General features: G+C 39.4%; 1 protein-coding gene across 1 annotated transcript in view; it reads right to left on the bottom strand.

Annotated features, from left to right (window-relative positions):
• The window catches only part of Itpr (Inositol 1,4,5,-trisphosphate receptor), a 365,063-nt gene that overhangs the window by 69,676 nt on the left and 276,394 nt on the right, over nt 1–18,993 (bottom strand). Inside the window, exon 35 of the mRNA XM_080270492.1 lies at nt 12,209–12,348. Within this exon, the coding sequence (XP_080126618.1) occupies nt 12,209–12,348 (140 nt within the window). The remainder of the gene's footprint in view (nt 1–12,208; nt 12,349–18,993) is intronic.

The raw sequence follows: 18,993 nt of genomic DNA, 5'->3' as shown, positions 1-18,993 counted from the left end.
TAATATATACAAGAAAGAAATAAGGTAAGTGAGAGTGCCATACACCTGGAATTGGCTAATTATCACCTGACAACACCTCACGTGCACTCGTTCGCTAATTTTCGCTGATTTTTCCCCTTGAAATATGCCCTATAATCTATTTTCGTAATAAATATACATGTAAGGAGGGAAGGGAGAACCCTAAGTGATATTTACATTCACCTGGAACTACCTAATTTATAATGTATTGTCTAGATTTCCTGCCAATCATATCAGTGCTAGACAAAGCTGTTTCAAGATATAACATTGGTAGCTCTGAATATATATATCTCCTAAGTAGGCCTCTAATCTGTTTTCGTAATAAATATACATGTAAGGAGGGAAGGGAGCAACCTAAGTGATATTTACATTCACCTAGAACTACCAAAATTATAATGTATTGTCTAGATTTCCTGCCAATCATATCAGTGCTAGACTTAGCTGTTTCAAGAAGTAATATTGGTAACTCTGAATAACCCCTAGCAGGCCTCTACGCTGGTGGTCCTCCGTTATCACTCAGTTCTCTCTCAACTTCCGAAGCGAGAGTAAGTATGTTTCTTCTTGCTGACTTCAAGGCCTTTTTTCACCCCCATGCAAATGGCCCTGTGACCTTTACCCCCTACTAAACCTCGTGTGGAAAGAGGTAAAGGGCTGACAATTGATAAAAGAGTGACTACGATCTTTCTATTGAGTAAAACAGTGCAAGTGGAATTGTAAATAATGTGTAAACAGCAAGTGAAAGTAATGAATGTAAATATACGTGAACAATGGAAAATAGTTTTATAAGTTATTTCAAGTGACAGTGCACAACAGTGTAAATAAAATAGAAATGTAAATAATGTAAATAAAATAGAGAACGTAAATAGAAATGTAAATGAGTAGTATTATAAGAATACGAGTATATACCCTAGGAGTAATGAAAGTGAAAGTTTCACTCTAGCATGTCTGAATGCTATGAGTTATGAGAGTGAAGATGAAAGTGACATTCACTCTCAATGCCAGTATACAGGACGAGAAAGTGAATGCTACGTATTTTACTGAAAGAAATTGAATCCCTACAGTGACAATAAACTAATACTACTGAAGGAAACTTATGGATAAAGACTATAGATATATATAAGTGTTATATAGTAATAGAAATATAAAGTGTGAGGGGTTTTATGAATAATAAATGACAGACTACCAAGAGCGAACTAGTGCCAGTGCGACGATCAGACGCGCTCGTAATTTCCATTGCTTTCACAGTGTTTTTTTTTTTTTTTAGTATGGATCCCAAACTACTTGAAAATTGTAGAATAGTGTTTATAGTGTTTGTATCTGGCTGTGGTAATCATATTACGGGTTGTCGGGAAGTGTAAAGTGGAGACTTCGTTACCCTACTTCAGAGGTCTCCACAAGTCCTATGGTAACCGACGAAGGCTCAACAATCATTCCAGGAGAAAGCTGAAGGTATGTGCCATAAGCATATATATAATTTTATTATTCTAGGACTAATAACTGATTTTTGGCAAATATTTTTTTGAGAGTCTGTCGGAGCCCAAATAACCCCGCGGCACACGCAAGTTATTGGTAAACAAGCCCGCGGTGTAGGGGTTAACCCCTTCCACCATTATAAGTCTTTCCTAACTTGAATAAAATTACTTGGTGACAGTCTAAGTACAATAAAAAAAATGTTCTCATAGTGTAAGGGTTAATCAGCTTTAAAAGATTAACAATCTGCCTCTTTGCCCTGTCAGTTACAAAGTGCTCTCATAGATAATGTTTTGGGTAGTTAGAGTAGTAACCAGCAATGTGTGTGGTGTCCCCCTCCCCCCCCCTTTTTTTTTTTTAAGCTAGAGCCCCTGCCCTCCAAACTGTCTGTACACACCACTGATGGAAGGAAATGGGTGGTGATATTCTTACAGTCATTCCATAAGACTGGATGTTGTGCAGTGCAATGACATTGATCTCAACATATTTTAAGTGAATTCAACAAGAGACAACCCTCATTATGAACCACAGCAGCAACAACAGACATAAATAGAGCCTCCAACACAGAACTGAGACTGATCAACCATATCATGAACATGGACATGTAAGACATAGAGGGAAATGACTGACCAACTTTCTTTCAGGTACCCAGGCCCAAGTATCCAACCAACACCAAAGACCCAAATTCAGAGCAATCCTCAATGATTTCAAAAAGGGCTCAGTCCTCTTACCCTTACTCTCTAGCCTACCTCCATAATCTATTTATGCCCTCCCATCTCTTCCATCTGAAACAGCCTTATCCTATGACAATGACTTAAAAACAGCTCCACAACTTCAAAACCCATCAATCAGCAAGGTCTAGCATTAAACACACTTAAAGAAAAAAGAGCAAACAGAGAACAAAATGAATGCTTCACTAATAAATTTGACTCTCATCCTTATAACTCCACTCTGATTTAAGCTGTATGAATTCCACTGCATGACTGAACTTCCATCTTGCACAGAGAATGATTACTAGAATTAACTCTTACGTTCAAAGGAGGAAGGGGGGGGAGGTCAGTCCATATACTGTATATATTTTTTTTTTTATGCGAGGAAGAAGGAACCAAAGGCCATGAGCCTGCAATAACAGTTCCCTCCGAGAGAAAAACAAAATACAAGTGAGAGCCAAGTTCAAGATCCGTTCATTTCGAGATGCCTGGACACACCGCGTTTGAAAGACTGGAGATTATAGGCAGAAGGAAATACAGACAGAGGGAGACAGTTCCAGAGTTGACCTGTTGCATAAATGAAGGACTGGGAGTAACGGTTAACTCTTGCATTAGAGAGTTGGACAGAAAAGGGATGAGAGTTTGCTGCTAGACGGGTGCTACGCGCCCGTCGTAGAGGTGGAGGAATGCATGCAGACAGTTCAGAGGAGCAGTGACCATTAAAGCAGCGATAGAAAAGAGATAAAGATGCAACAGTGCAGTGAAGAGACAGAGTTTGAAGGGAGTCAGTAAGAGAAGGAGAGTTAATGAGACGAAAAGCCTTTGACTCCACCCTATTGAGAAGAGCTGTACGTGGGGAGCCTCTCCACACATGAGAGTTGTACTCCACACGGGCAGATAAAACCCCTGTATAGAGTCAACAATTGTGCAGGGGTAAAGAAAGAACGGAGTCGGCTTAGCACATCCAATCTCTTGGAAGCAGATTTTACAAGAGATGTAATATGATCTTTCCAAGATAAGACCTGAGTAAATGAAACCCCAAGCATGGTCAAGGATGATGCAGGATTAAGCTGAATATTATTAAACATTAGTGGGTATACCTGTGGAAGATTTTGACGGGTTGATAGGTGTAAGAACTGAGTCTTAGATGCATTAAAAACAACAAGATTATTTTTACCCCAGTCAGAGATACGAGCCAAGTCAGACATTAGGTGTGCCATAGCCTCATCCCTTGTTTGTTGAAGTAACTGCGAAGTAACTGCTGAGATGGGCGTTGCGGGAACCGAATGGAAAGGTGAAGGGTGGAGTCATCAGCTATGAGTGGATAGGGTTAGATGTACAGCTTAGGTCATTGATGAATAAAAGGAAGAGAGTTGGTGATAGGACAGAGCCCTGAGGAACACCACTGTTGATAGATCTAGGAGAAGAACGATGGCCGTCTACAACAGCGGCTATAGAACGACCAGAAAGGAAGCTAGCGATGAAGGCACAGATAGAAGGATAGAAACCGTAAGAGAGCAGTTTGGAAACTAAAGATTTATGCCAGACTCGATCGAAAGCCTTTGAGATGTCAAGTGCAATGGCAAAGCTTTCGCCAAAGTCCCGAAAGGAGAATGACCAGGAGGCTCAAAGGTAGGTGAGAAGATCGCCAGTGGAGCATCGCTGACGGAACCCATACTGACGATCAGAAAGAAGGTTGTGATAGGAAAGATGCCTTAAAATTTTTCTATTGAGAATTGACTTGAAAACTTTTGAAATACAGGATGTTAAAGCAATTGGACGATAGTTGGAGGGTTGGGAGTGGTCACCCTTCTTTGTGTGTGTGTGTGTGTGTGTGTGTGTGTATTTACCTATTTGTAGTATACAAGAATTGAGCAATGCTCGTGTTGTCCTGTCTCCATATCCACATTTATCAAGTCTACCTTTACACACATGAATGTTTTTCTCATGCACCACCTCTTTGTCTAAGTCATTCCAAATATTTAAGTATTTACCTAATATACCTAATTGTGATATACACGGAATGTACTATGCTCGTGGGTTTCCGTCGCTGTTTCTCAGTAAGTCGAATTTAACTTTAAACTCGTTTAAGTTTTTAGACTGGACGATCTCTTTGTCCAGGCTATTCCATAAGTCTATACTTCTGTAAGGAAAGCTATATTTCTTGATATCCTTCAAGCAGCTTGACTTTTTCAATTTCATTCCATGTCCTCTTGTTGCTCTCTTATCCCATACAAACAGATCTTCTTTGTCAATTTTATCTACTCCCACCATGGTCCTGAACACCGCAATCATGTCTCCCCTCTTTCTCCTTTCCTCTAACGAAGGCAAATCCAGCTTTTCCAGCCTCTCTCTGTATGACAGGTCTGTCAGACTGAGGACCATCTTGGTTGCTGTTCTTTGTATTCTCTCAATCTTGTTTATATCTTTCTTTTTGTGTGGGGACCACACTACTGCTGCATATTCTGACCTGGGGCGGATCATGGCCACTATCAATTTTTTCATCATTTCCTCATCCATATAATGAAATGCTACTCTTATGTTAGTCAAGAGTTTATAAGTCTCTCCAACTATCTTGTTAATGTGCTTTTCTGGTGACAAACTATCTTGGACCAGCACTCCCAAATCTTTCTCTTCTCTCATTTTTGTGATTAATTCATTACCCAAAAAATAATTCAGTGATGGTCTCCTGGTACTTTTACACATTTCCAATATTTTACATTTCTTTACATTAAATTTCATTTCCCACTTCCGGCTCCAATTGTGTATCCTATCCAAATCCTCCTGCAGTATTTTACAATCCTCCTCAACCTCTATCTTCCTCAAGATCTTTACATCATCAGCAAACAGACTTGCATAACTGTTCACTCCATCTACCATATCATTTACGTAAATCAGGAACATTACTGGCGCCAACACTGAGCCTTGAGGGACTCCACTTGTTACTTCCCTCCATCCAGACATCTTTTCCTTTATTACTGTCCTCATTTGTCTGTCTCTCAAAAAGTCTCTCATCCATTCCAGAAGTTTCCCCTTTAGTCCTCCTATATATTCTAGTTTCCACATTAGTCTCTTATGAGGTACCTTGTCAAAGGCCTTCTCTAAGTCTAAGTACACACAATCCACCCAACCATCTCTCTCCTGTACCACATCAATCGCTCTTGAGTAAAAGCTCAACAAGTTAGAAACACATGACCTTCCACTTCTGAATCCAAATTGACATTCAGCCAAAATATTCATCTCTTCCAGATATTTTATCCATCTGTCTTTCAGGATTCTCTCACACAATTTTGCGACCATGCTGGTTAGAGACACTGGTCTATAATTCAGGGGTTCTTCCCTGTTTCCTCCCTTGTAAATCGGTACCACATATGCCCTCTTCCATTCTTTTGGCACTTTCCCATCTTTCAGTGAGCATACAATTAAGCTGTGAATTTTATCCGCCAGTTGTTCTCTGCATTCCTTCAGTACCCAATTAGAAATTCCATCAGGTCCTGGGGCTTTCCTTACATCTTGAGTTTCCAGTAATATATACACTTCCTGTACCTCCACTTTTATATCTTTCATCACCGGAACATTTCTAATCACTCCCTCCCCTTCCACAAGCTCCTGTGTGTGTGTGTGTGTGTGTGTGTGTGTGTGTGTGTGTGTGTGTTATCATCAGTATCACGCAACAGAGTGACTACACGTCCAAGCATATGAAACGACAAACTACCAGTAACCATTATGAATGTCTGGTATGATGGTTTTGAATCAAAACTTTAAGAACCACAGAACAGGTCATCAAAACTGTCGCAGAGCCATCATGGCCACTTCAATTCAACATACTGTACATACATCATACATACATCAACTAATCCTATGTTGCCCCATGAGGAGCATAGGAACCCGGGGCTAGGCAAGTTGGTCCTGACATTTAAGACGAGAGTGACCAGCCTCACTCATCCCTGAGTGGCATTATGTGAGCAATAAACCCCAACCACCCCTTGGATATAAACCTACACAGGCTCAATCCAACTGGAGCACCCTTAAGTATCCACTAAACCACCAGACACCAAAAGTTGGTTATATGGTTACCGCCCAGCGTAGTACATGGTTTCCTGGTGTACAAGAAACCACTTGGCTTGTCACTCAGTGTAGAGTCACCCAGAGACAGAAGGGGGAGGAAAGAATGAAAGAAAGACTGAAATGGAAGGTAGGAAAGGGCAGTCAAACAAGAGCAGCACCACACTGAGCGGATGGTGAGTGTCCCCCTTCAAACATGTGTATATCTAACTTAAGCACACTCTGTGGTTACTCTTTACTAATTACTCTCCTATACAGATATTTCTAAATGCCTGTACTTATAAAGGGTATGCATATGATATTCCCTCAACACACAGACACCATCACCGCAAACTCCTCTTTAAGCTTTATGCTCTGAAAATACAGTAATCCCTCTAATATCCAAACACCCAATATCCGAACATCCCCACTAACCGGACATAATCGTCCCGGGATCCAATATTCCCAAAATGAGCCAAAAACCGCAAAAAATTCGAAAAAAAAATCTGACTTTTTTCCCTCCCGTAATTTGAAATTGCCGAGTGGCGCCGAACAGCTGTTACACCATGGTCTCTTCACCCCTTCCTTCCTCCCCCCTCCCCTGTCAGGATTGCCATTTGGTATTTTTCATTACCAAGTGTGGGCCAATTTGGTAATGAAAAATTCATTTGGTAATGAATCAGAATAATGCATTACCAAATGGATTTTTCACATGTATGAGGATACACAGGATGGAGATGGTAGATTGTTTGCTCTCTCTGATTAATCTGCTACTCTACATAGCGTGAAAATAATCAACATGGTGTTAATTATAAGGAGAGTGATTACACGTATTTCCACTTGTATATATAATTAGTGAAGAATAAATGCTAGCTTTACAAATTTGGTAATGAAAAGTTAAATTTGGTAATGAAAGTTGAAGAGATTGGTAATGTGGCCATTGAGATCTGGCAACTCTGTTACCCCGCCATCATCAACAGTCACAGCCAAACTCCGATCGAGAGCAGATGATTATAGCAGTGCAAGCCACAGGTGCTTGTTTTTTGTGAATAAACAATGAATAAACTGCAATACCTCGCCACTAGAACACACGGGAATTTACAGTGTTGTGCAGTGTTAAGAAATTAGAATTTAGAGTGCAGAGGATTAACTGTGGACTGCAAACTGGCGGTTCAAACCAGTCCAGGAGCAAGGGACTTGTATGTACCCAGAATGTTTAATATTGTATAAACTCACCTCTAAAACCTCATTTTATGGTTCTTTTGCATTTATTTCAGTCTTTTATGTCCCTTATTGGTGTGATCTGGGTCTTAAACAGGTGCAATGCATGTTCAGAGGGAGTTGTATAGGTGTTTTTCTGAGTTAGGGTCCATAAGTACAAGTCCAGGAGGCTGGGGCCCAATATCTGGACAGGATCACTATCCGGACATGCCTTTGGCTCTATTACATCGGATATTGGAGGGATTACTGTAATTCAAAGGCACCACTTTCAGACATCAGACAGCATGAATGAAAAGAGATTACAAACAATTCATCCACACTTTACTAAACTATGCAAGCCCAAGTTGAGCTACCACTGATCTGCCAAGAACATGGAAAACTTCAAAAAACACTAAACAAAGCCTTGACAACAGTAACAGGATGTACAGTGTACAAGGTAGACCATACTTATATGTAAATCAATTTCACTAAGATACTCTACATAATTATTCCCAATGAAGAACCACATGAACATAAGGCACAAAGTTCATCACCTGAATACATGATCCATATCATCCTTACAATATATTGGGTATACTGCACCACTCCCACAACAAAGAAACAAAATGCAAACAATTTCCCTACACATTACACTATGCCTTGAAAACATTCATCACAAAACAACACCAAACTACACAAACATACACAAATACAAGCAAAGCACATGGCCACCAAAACTATTCGAAACCTCCAGCCAAACAGCATCCTTCATGAACACCCACCAGATATTTATCCCATATAACTGTCCTTTCCCAGAGAGACACAACTGCACCTAGCCAGACAACAATGTGGCCACCATCCTTCACTACTTCAACACCAACACAGAATACAACTCCCAGACAACCTACTCTGCCTTCAATGTAATGCAGTCCCTCACACTACAACACATTTAATAATATGATTTTTACAACACAGACAAACCTTGTAGGCCTCAACTAAAGATCTCTGGGAGCGCAATGATGAAGTGGAAAGGCTTCTGTATTCCATCAGGTTCCCATCCAATTGACCCTGGGATCAAAACATTATCATCATCATCTCAGAACAACACTGCTAAGGTATATTACGCAAAGGAGACTGCAAAGAGTGACTTACAGTAATGCAATAGTGCATTACACAGCACTTAACCCCTTCAGTCCATTTTGATGTTCAGGTACCAGTATCTTTAATTTTATTCTTGCTACTTTCAGATTATTTTATTCAAATTAGGAATGACTCTTCATTAACCCTTTTATTACTATGGGCTTCCCTAAGCTGAATAAAACTATCCAGAGGCAAAGTAGCAATAAGTGCCTGATACATGACATCCTCTGACTGAAGCAACTAAACAAGAGCTAAATAAATATTAAGTCTGGGGAGTGTCGTTCTCCCAACACTGATCTGGATGAAACATATTTTATATGGTGCAGGATTTGTAAGTTATATAAAGTACCAAAAGACTGAGTAGAGAATTAATATTCTTTAGAGAAACAGAGTGCAGGCACCAGTACAATCAAATGCGAGTGCAAAGATTTAGCTTGAGGAGTTAAGAGATCATAGTAAACAGACATCAAACAGATTCTGCCACTGGGTGCACCTTTTTTTCACTGAGCCGCTGTTAACTCTTGTGTAATTCATTATTGTATATTTGGCTTACAGTACATGGACATCCTAGTAATGCTTCACAAAAACCATCCATACGGATCATAATGCAGCAGACCCTCATTAATTTTACATATCAAGCCTGCTGAATTGTCTTACATGTAAAATACTCCTACAAATCTACATATCTGGGGTAAGCCCAAATCACAAACACAGATCTCACTCTACATTTTTGCATAGGTGGTTCCAGTACCTGCATCACTTGCAGGCAAATTATGATGATGATGATGATGATACAGCTGTAAACCAGTACTTACTGACTACTATTCTCATATACATGATGGCAACATATCAGCACTTCAGCAGTTTCCTCACAAACAATATCATTTGCCTTCCAAAGCATATGCCACTATCTCACATTTTCTTGTCTGGATATCTTCTTAATTAAACCCATCTGAAAAACTGTTTCTCTCTTTTTTTTATTTCTTTTTTTATTGTCTGTCTCAGCCAATTTTGGCAAATTAAAGCTCATGCAGGAAATTATTCTGTTTAATCAAGAAACAGTCTAATTAGATAAACATCCAAAACATCAGAGTCCAAATTAACGAGGTTCTACTGTACTTAGGAGTTAACACTGGCTTAGTGGGTGACAGACAAAACACAGAGGCAAAGGCAGTCTCACCTCTGTTTACTATCTGATCTCAAGTTATACAGAGCACTGAGCATGTGCATAAGGTAGCCAGTGATAGAAGGATAAAAACATCAAAAAGTTTCTGAAGAAATACAGTCAAAGTTTTGCAGGATCTAGGCCTTTAACCCAATGCGGATATCATTTTTATTTTATTCTTGCCATTTCCTGCAAATTTTATTCAGCTTAGGAGTTAATTTTCGAATTGTAAGGGTTAGGTATAGCCTTCACAAACCCCCATCAATACGAAAGTCCTTTACTAAATTGAATAAAATCTTTTAGAGGGAAAAAAGAGGTCATGGTAACAGCAAAAATAAAAAAGGATGTCACTTGATTCACTGGGTTGAAGGCACTGAAATTGTAAGAGAAATGTGTTTACTATCTGCAGTATCCAAGCTTAAAGAGGTCAAAACACTCAAGCTGTTGGAGAAGATACGTTCAGTCAGTTGGCAGTCTACACCAACCAGCTAATGTAAACGACCAAGCCAAGAGAGGAGAGGATTTAGATAAACTGTGTTGCTCTATCTCACCTGGTCAAATTCCTCCTCGGACATTGACTCACTGCAAAACTATGGGGGAACGCAAGAACAGGTTGTGTTATGCCCACACTTTGGTTCCAGAATATGGTGACAAGATGGGTCATATTCTAAGTTTCATGGAGATTTTGTAACACCTCTTCCTTAGCAATTTATGCAGCACATTATACCTCAATATCCTTGTGTGTTATTGCTGCAAAACTACACTAATATTAAAATGACATGAGTACTGTATGACAATATTATGGTGTAATATACAAAATAAGTAAGTAAGGAAGAGATGCTACAATGCCTCCTATGCCACCTAGGATATGGTCCTGTGACTTATGTCATGGCAATGTTAACCCTTCCAGCATGATGATGTCTATTTTACTTTATTCTTGCTACTCCCAAACAACTTTACTCTACTTAACCCTTCCACTTCGGGGGTGTTTTTTTTGGCTGGATGTCCCACACACGGGAGTTTTGGGATATATAAAGAGAATTTTCTTATATATATATATATACACTGTATATATATATATATATATAATACTCAACACCAAAAAATAGCCCATAATTTTCTGAGTTAAATGATGTCTAATATAATGAGGTGAAAAAAAAAAACTACTTTTGGAGCTGTCAAAAACTGTGATGCTGGAGCTCTGCCAAATAGTAATTAGGGTGGCCAGAGGCTGCTGCAGCAACGGAAACATCTCATACTGCACTAAGAGACAATAAAATAGTGCTCCTGTGATGGCAACACCTCAGTACTGGCACCTTCTGATACATGAACCATTAATGGGTCTCCAGTACTGTTGTGCAAATATAAAATGTCCAGAACACGTAAATGTACCACCCAATAACAAAAGACTTTTTTTTGTGTGTGTGTGTGTGGCATGAACATGAAACACCCAATGTGAAAGGATTAAGACAGAGGTTAGATATAGACTCCAATAACCTCTTTACTATCAAAAGTATCCACTATGCTGAATAAAATTAACTAGATACAGCAAGAATAGACTAAAAAAAAAAGTCACCATATATGAGGAGTTAACACATTGAAAGTTCAGTGTAAGCTAAAGAAGCTCTTCCAGGCCAGTCTTCTAATACCTAAACCATAAATTATGACAACAAGGTAATGTCACATATTTTACAGATAGTTACAACAATAATGTAATAGATTATCATCAAATGAATAATAAAGGAATGAAGTTTGCTGTTCCCTTCTGTATACTGTATGCTTTTTCAAACCACTGCACAGAATTATAATACTGTACTGTTGGAAGATCAAGATTCTGGAACAGTTCTCAGCAGCTACTGGCTCTCATATCAACTCCTTTCCCAACCTATCACTCACCCCCAAACATTTCATCCAGCATCACTGACTCACTCCTTCGACTGTCACTACCTGTAGTCTCAAACTCATTTCATATCATCATTCTTCCTGCTGAAGTCACTGGATTTATAAACTTCAGTTTCTTTTGAAGTACAGAAATTGCTGACTTATGACCATGGCTCACCATCTCATATCACAATCACCTCTACCTCATTACCATCAAATTCTCCTTGCCTATACCTCTAGGGCTGTATTCATCCTCAACCTTGGCAAATTTTTACAAAAAAAATTTCCGTAGTAACAGTTTAAATTATCATCAAAGTTAATATCAATTGGCTGCATTTTCCATTTTAACATTCAACCAGTCTGACAGTGAAGTATGTGGAAGCTGTGTTAATTATGATGAAAGCTAAGCAAAACAATCTTAAACACAACTTAAGCTCAAGAAATTTTATAAATGCAGGCATTGCATTAACAAATTTCCCATGGATATCATAAAGGGTTAAAAGAAAAAAGAATGACTGGTAAACATATCAGCAGTTTCCTTAAAAGTCATAAAGTGGTAGAAGAAATAATAATGACTCACAGATGATGATGATGCATCCCTGCGCGTGGCGCGGTTGCTCCACTTTGAAGCAGTGCGAGTCATAATGGTGGTGGTGCGCTGAGACATGCTTGCCACCTGTTGCTCAAGGTCCACCGGGATGGAGATGTTGTGCTTCCGCGCTGCAACCATATGAACCATTATATGCTACACGACAATTTTTATTCTAACTTGGCCTAAAATTGCCATCTCTCTATCATGAATGCTAAGTCACAGCAAATGACTAACACTAGAATATGATGCTGGTTACAATGAAGAGGTATGGAAAGACTGTACAACCACAACACTGTCTTTTTCTGCCATTAAGCTAGGTGAAGTATGCCTCAATATCACTCTGTCCTCCACCATCAGGCTGCCCTTCATCCAACTCATACAACCTTTATTTCTGTATGGTACCTCTCCACCCCACCCCTCCATCTCATTCTTTGTTTCCTTCTCCCCTCTCCTCCCTCACATACACTCTCCTAGTCAATTTCTCACTCTCAATTCTCTCCACATGGATAAACCACCTTGGAGTACTTCTTACACTTTCCAGTACTGTACATTATTATCAACACCTCAATGCTCCTCAACTTCCTCATGCACCTGTCTGTCTCTCCACAGGCAGAGTACATGTTTACATGGGTCAGCCTCTATTTCACTTGATGGCTAAAGTCCAAGCTGTATACGAAAAAAAACACCTCATAAATTTTCGCACAGACCCATTATGTTAACTTTGGCCAAAAATGTAGATACAAGATATATTACACAAACTTACCTCTCAGGAATAACACACACACAAACAGTACAATAAACAAATAAACAGCAAAAGCAGACACATTTACACTTAGGAGACACAAAGATTAGTACAGTACACAGACAGACAGAATGACAGACATAGTGGCACTTAATATACACAAATAAACTAGCATATCAACACCCAATGAAACAAACAAATGTGCATACAGAAAAATGACAGATGATGATACCCTGGGACAAGCAAAAATAGAAGAATAACAAGACAGCCAGAGAGAGGTTACTGTACTGATAAACACATAAGGCATATTAACCCGTACTGCGCTATCTTTGCAGATCTACGTCCCCTTCAGAAACACCAGTGACGCAGATCTACGTCCTGCTGCACTGAGAAGTCACTGCAAGCAACCGAAGGGATGGTAATAACGAATCTCACTAACTTCAGACATTTCTCCGCTATGCTTACAACACTGATTTAGGAACGTGGGAGGTGAGTGACAGTCTTCACAAGCTCACAGACGCTCTGCTCTCTCAGTAACCTTGTGGATTTCAGAGGTCGAGTGGTGCCAACATGACTCAATTCAACCAAATTTCTGGCTTTGGTGATTACTTTTATTAAAGCCAAGGATCTTATATTGATGTATTAAGCCCATTTAGCCAGAAAAAAAATCCAAAATTGGTTCACAAGCTCAAAGCCAGTCTGCTCTCTCAGTAACCTATTACATTTCAGAGGTAGAGTGGCACTAACCTGACTCAATTCAACCAACTTCCTGGCTTTAGTGATTACTTTTATTAGTGCCAGGGATCTTATACTGATGTATTAAGCCCATTTAGCCAGAAAAAAAAATCCAAAATCAACCGGCAAAGAGGGGCATCATTTCCCCCCCCCCCCCAGTGCAGTACAGGTTAACACTTAAAAAGACTAACAAATAAATGGACAGAAAAACTGAACTTTATGACACCTTGAGACAGGTAGATTAATGGACGTCAAAACTCTTTTATTCTATTTCAGCCACGGCCGGACGATTTTCTTCAACTGAGAATGAATCACAGCAGTGTAAAGGCTGATACTATTAACCTTCTCATGGTCAGGTCAATTCTGCTATTCTGCCCCATTAGTGTCAGGTGATTATACTCATACGAATGAGTCACACAGCCTTAGTGTCAAACAATTACACACAAAATGATATACTAAGTGTAATTACAGTAATTCGGTGCTAGAATGCAATGGAAAAAATATGCTGCTGATGTAAAGCCAGGAAGGGAAGAAAGATGGGGAGATGAAAAAGGAACAGGAAGCTGAAAGGAAGTTAGAATGAGATACTATGAGCTTCGTGGAGTGGCAGGGAGTGGGAGGGAATGACGGTGAGATGAGTGAGATGTGTGAAAATATTGCTGCTATGAATGGAAAAAGAGTGTGTGTGTAATTCACCGGGTAGGTCAAGATCACTTGATGGTCGTGATTGTCAGCTTTTACCCTCCCGGAAGGGAGCTGGGAGCTCATATAGTCCGATCTAAGGACAAGCCTGTGACTTTCACACGCGCACATCCCGTCCCCTTGCTCCAGGGGGACAGTAACCACCCACTTCATCAGTGAAACTTTTCGCAACCTGAGCGAGGCGCGAAATCCCGTCTACCAGATGGCAAGCGAGAACGTTCCCACTGAGCCAGCGAGCTGTGTGTGTGTGTGTGTGTGTGTGTGTGTGTGTATTTACCTATTTGTATTTACCTACTTGTAGTATACAGGAATTGAGTGATGCTCGTGTTGTCCTGTCTCCATATCCACATTTATCTAGTTTACTTTTACACACATGAATGTTTTTCTCCTGCACCACCTTTTTGTCTAAGTCATTCCAAATACTTATGTATGTACCCAATATACCTAACTGAGATACACACGAAATGTGCTATGCTCGTGGGTTCCCATCACTGTTTCTCAGTAAGTCAAATTTAGCTTTAAACTCGTTTAAGTTTTTAGACTGGATGATCTCTTTGTCCAGGCTATTCCATAAATCTATACTTCTGTAAGGAACGCTATATTTCTTGATATCCTTCAAGCAGCTTGACGTTTTCAATTTCATTCTGTGTCCTCTTGTTGTTCTCTTATCCCATAAAAACAGATCTTCTCGGTCAATTTTATCTACTCCCACCATGGTCCTAAACACTGCAATCATGTCTCCCCTCTTTCTCCTTTCCTCTAACGAAGGCAAATCCAGCTTTTCCAGCCTCTCTCTGTATGACAGATCTGTCAGACTGGGGACCATTTTGGTTGCTGTTCTCAGTATTCTCTCAATCTTGTTTATATCTTTCTTTTTGTGTGGGGACCACACTACCACTGCATATTCTAACCTGGGGTGGATCATGGCCATTATCAATTTTTTCATCATCTCCTCATCCATATAATGAAATGCTACTCTTATGTTGGTCAGGAGTTTATATGTCTCTCTAACTATCTTATTAATGTGCTTTTCAGGTGACAAACTATCTTGGACCAGCACTCCTAAGTCTTTCTCTTCTCTCATTTTAGTGATTAATTCATTACCCAACAAATAATTCATTGATGGCCTCATGGTACTTTTACCCATTTCCAATATTTTGCATTTCTTTACATTAAATTTCATTTCCCACTTCCGGCTCCAATCATGTATCCTATCCAGATCCTCCTGCAGCATTTTACAATCCTCCTTAACCTCTACCTTCCTCAAGTTCTTTACATCATCAGCAAACAGACTTGCATAACTGTTCACTCTATCTACCATATCATTTACGTAAATCAGAAACATTACTGGCGCCAACACCGAGCCTTGGGGGTACTCCACTTGTTACTTCCTTCCATCCAGACATCCTATCCTTTATTACTGTCCTCATTTGTCTGTCTCTCAAAAAGTCTCTCATCCATTCCAGAAGTTTCCCCTTCAGTCGTCCTAAATATTCTAGTTTTCACATTAGTCTCTTATGAGGTACCTTGTCAAAGGCCTTCTCTAAGTCTAAGTACACACAATCCACCCAACCATCTCTCTCCTGTACCACGTCAATCGCTCTTGAGTAAAAGCTCAACAAGTTAGAAACACATGACCTTCCACTTCTGAATCCAAACTGACATTCGGCCAAAATATTCATCTCTTCTAGATATTTTATCCATCTGTCTTTCAGGATTCTCTTGCACAATTTTGCGACCATGCTGGTTAGAGACACTGGTCTATAATTCAGGGGTTCTTCCCTGTTTCCTCCCTCATAAACTGGTACCTCATTTGCCCTCTTCCATTCTTGTGGCACTTTCCCCTCTTCCAGAGAACACATGATTAAACAGTGAATTTTATCTGCCAGTTGTTCTCTGGATTCCTTCAGTACCCAATTAGAAATTCCATCAGGTCCTGGGGCTTTCCTTACATCTTGAGTTTCTAATAATTTGTATACTTCCTGTACCTCCACTTTTATATGTTTTATCACCGGTACATTTCTAGTCACTCCCTCCCCTTCCACAAACTCTTTTTCATTAGTGAAAACTGATTGGAAACATTTGTTCATTATTTCAGCTTGCATTGCTGCATCTTTATAGACCTCTCCTTCTACTTTCAATATAATGATTCCTTCCCTTTGTTTCAATTTGCCATTAACAAATCTATAAAACAGTTTGGGTTCATCCTTGCATTTGTCTATTATACCTTTTTCAAAATTCCTTTCTTCTTCTTCTCTACGTATTCTTGTGTAATCATTTCTAGTTCTTTTATATTCTTCCTTTGTTCTGGTGTTGCCCCTCTTTCTCCAGTTGTTCCACGCATTATCTCTTTTTTTTTTTTTGCTATCATACACCTTCTATTAAACCACTCCTTTTTCCTGTTTTCTTTCCCTCTTACTCTTGGTACAAATTTTTGTACTCCCAAATTGTAGAGGTCTAGAAAGATATCCCACTTCCTTTGTATCTCTCTTGTTTCTCTGAATTTTCTCCAATCCACATTTTCAAAAACGTTTCTCAGTCCTGTGAAATTAGCTTTCCCAAAGTTGTATCTTCCCTGTCTATGAAGCTCATCTCTTGGCTCGACGTTCCCTATTATCATCTGGAACTCAATGACCACATGATTACTTTTTCCTATAGGACAGAAATATTTCAATGATTCTATTACATCAGGTTCTTTGGTAAACAGTAAATCTAACCTTGTTGGTGTTTCCTCCCCTCAGAACCGTGTCTCTTCTCTGACCCATTGCGTCATCACATTATTCATTATTACAGTACAGTATATTTAATAATATAGTGACCCACGAATCCTCGCTGCCTCCTGAGTCCCATTCCTCCCAGTTCACCTCTTTACAGTTAAAGTCACCCACCAAAATTATATTATTGCTTTTCTCAATTATTTTTTGTAAATAGCTAGCCATATCTGACAACATCTCATGGTATTCATCGTCATTCCATGCTCTTGTCTTAGGGGGAACATACACTACCACCATATCTCTCTTGACTTTCTCTCCAGTTTCTAATTTCATATATATCACTTCAGCCCTGACTTTTCCCATTTCCACAGTATCTATATTTATGTTGTTCTTCACTGCTATCATCACTCCTCCCGTTTTTTCTTTTCGGTCTCTTCTCCACAGATTGTATTTACCATCTCCCAAATGAACATCAATATCCTCTCTTAATTTGGTCTCTACAAAGCACATGACATCAGGTTCATATTCTCTCAAGAAATCATTAATTTCAAGCCTGGCCGATATTAAACCATTAATATTAGCGTATATCACCTTTAAATTATTTTTCATGTTTTTTATACCCTCTTCTATCCTTCTCTCCGTCAGTACCACTTCCTCAATTTCTAATCTTTTACAGCTATCCCCCTTAGTTTCCTTCGCTTCTATTTCCGTATATACCACTTCCTTACTTTCATATCCAATACTCTCCAAAAAAAAGTATTACATTCTTCCTCTGTCCTCTTATCATTTTTTTCCTTTACTTGATCCTTCAGTGATTTTAAAACTTCTCTTACTTCTTCATTTAAATCTTTTCTTATTATAATATTTTCCATTCCAGCCTCTTTGCTTAATTTCCAGGTCATTTTGAGTACAGTAATCACTCCAATATCCGGATCAATAGAGCCATCAGTAGGTTCGGATATTGGTTTTGTCCGGATATTGGGCCCCAGCTTATGGACTTGTACTTACGGACCCTAACACAGAGAAACACCTATACAACTCCCTCCGGACATGCATAGCACCTATTTAACACCCAAATCACACCAATAAGGCACATAAATGACTGAAATAAATGCAATAGACACATAAAATGTGGGTTTAGAAGTATGTTCATACATTAATAAACATTCTGGTACTTATGGATTCTAACCGAACCTAACCGAACTCTGAAAAACACATTCCTACTGCACATGCATGAGGTAAGTTTAGTATGGAAAGAAGTACAGTATGACACTTTCTGGTAAGTATAGTATGGGAAAAAATACAATATGAAACATTCTGGTAAATATAGTATGGAAAATAGTACAACATGAAACATTTTGGCTACTTACAGCAAGTCCCTGGCCACCTCGATGAATAACCGCCTCCTCTCGGACTCTGACAGTAAGAACGATTTCCTGAAGCACTTGCACTACACTCTTCCTGAAGTCTTGCACTGAACTTAGTCACTAACACACAGAAGTCCGTTCTTTTCACAGTGTTCACTTTAGTCCAAATAATGTTCCATTAAATTTAAGTGTTGCACCCTGGGGGTAGGGGGATTTTCAAGAATACTCCCCCAGTATCCCTGCTTGTCGTAAAAGGCGACTAAAAGGGTTGGCGGAGGGTTAGTGCCCCTCCCCGGAAAACAACTAACTAAAAAAACAAACAAGAAGCCTCGGACAAGGACTGACCAAACGTTGACGACCCAGGACCGGACAAAGGACTTGGTAATGTGTACATGGAATGTAAGAGGAGCGAATGATGAGGTGAAAGAGAGAGAGATTGTCCAGGTGCTTGAGGATGCGAAAGTGGATGTATGTGGAATAACTGAAACAAAATGGAGAGGAGAAAGTGTGAGA

Source organism: Coenobita brevimanus, chromosome 41 (genome assembly GCF_032717465.1).
Source record: "Coenobita brevimanus isolate Jiangsu-jjx chromosome 41, ASM3271746v2, whole genome shotgun sequence".
NCBI lineage: Eukaryota > Metazoa > Arthropoda > Malacostraca > Decapoda > Coenobitidae > Coenobita > Coenobita brevimanus.
Note: the sequence above shows the minus strand (reverse complement) of the source record. Positions and strands in the feature narration are given on the sequence as shown.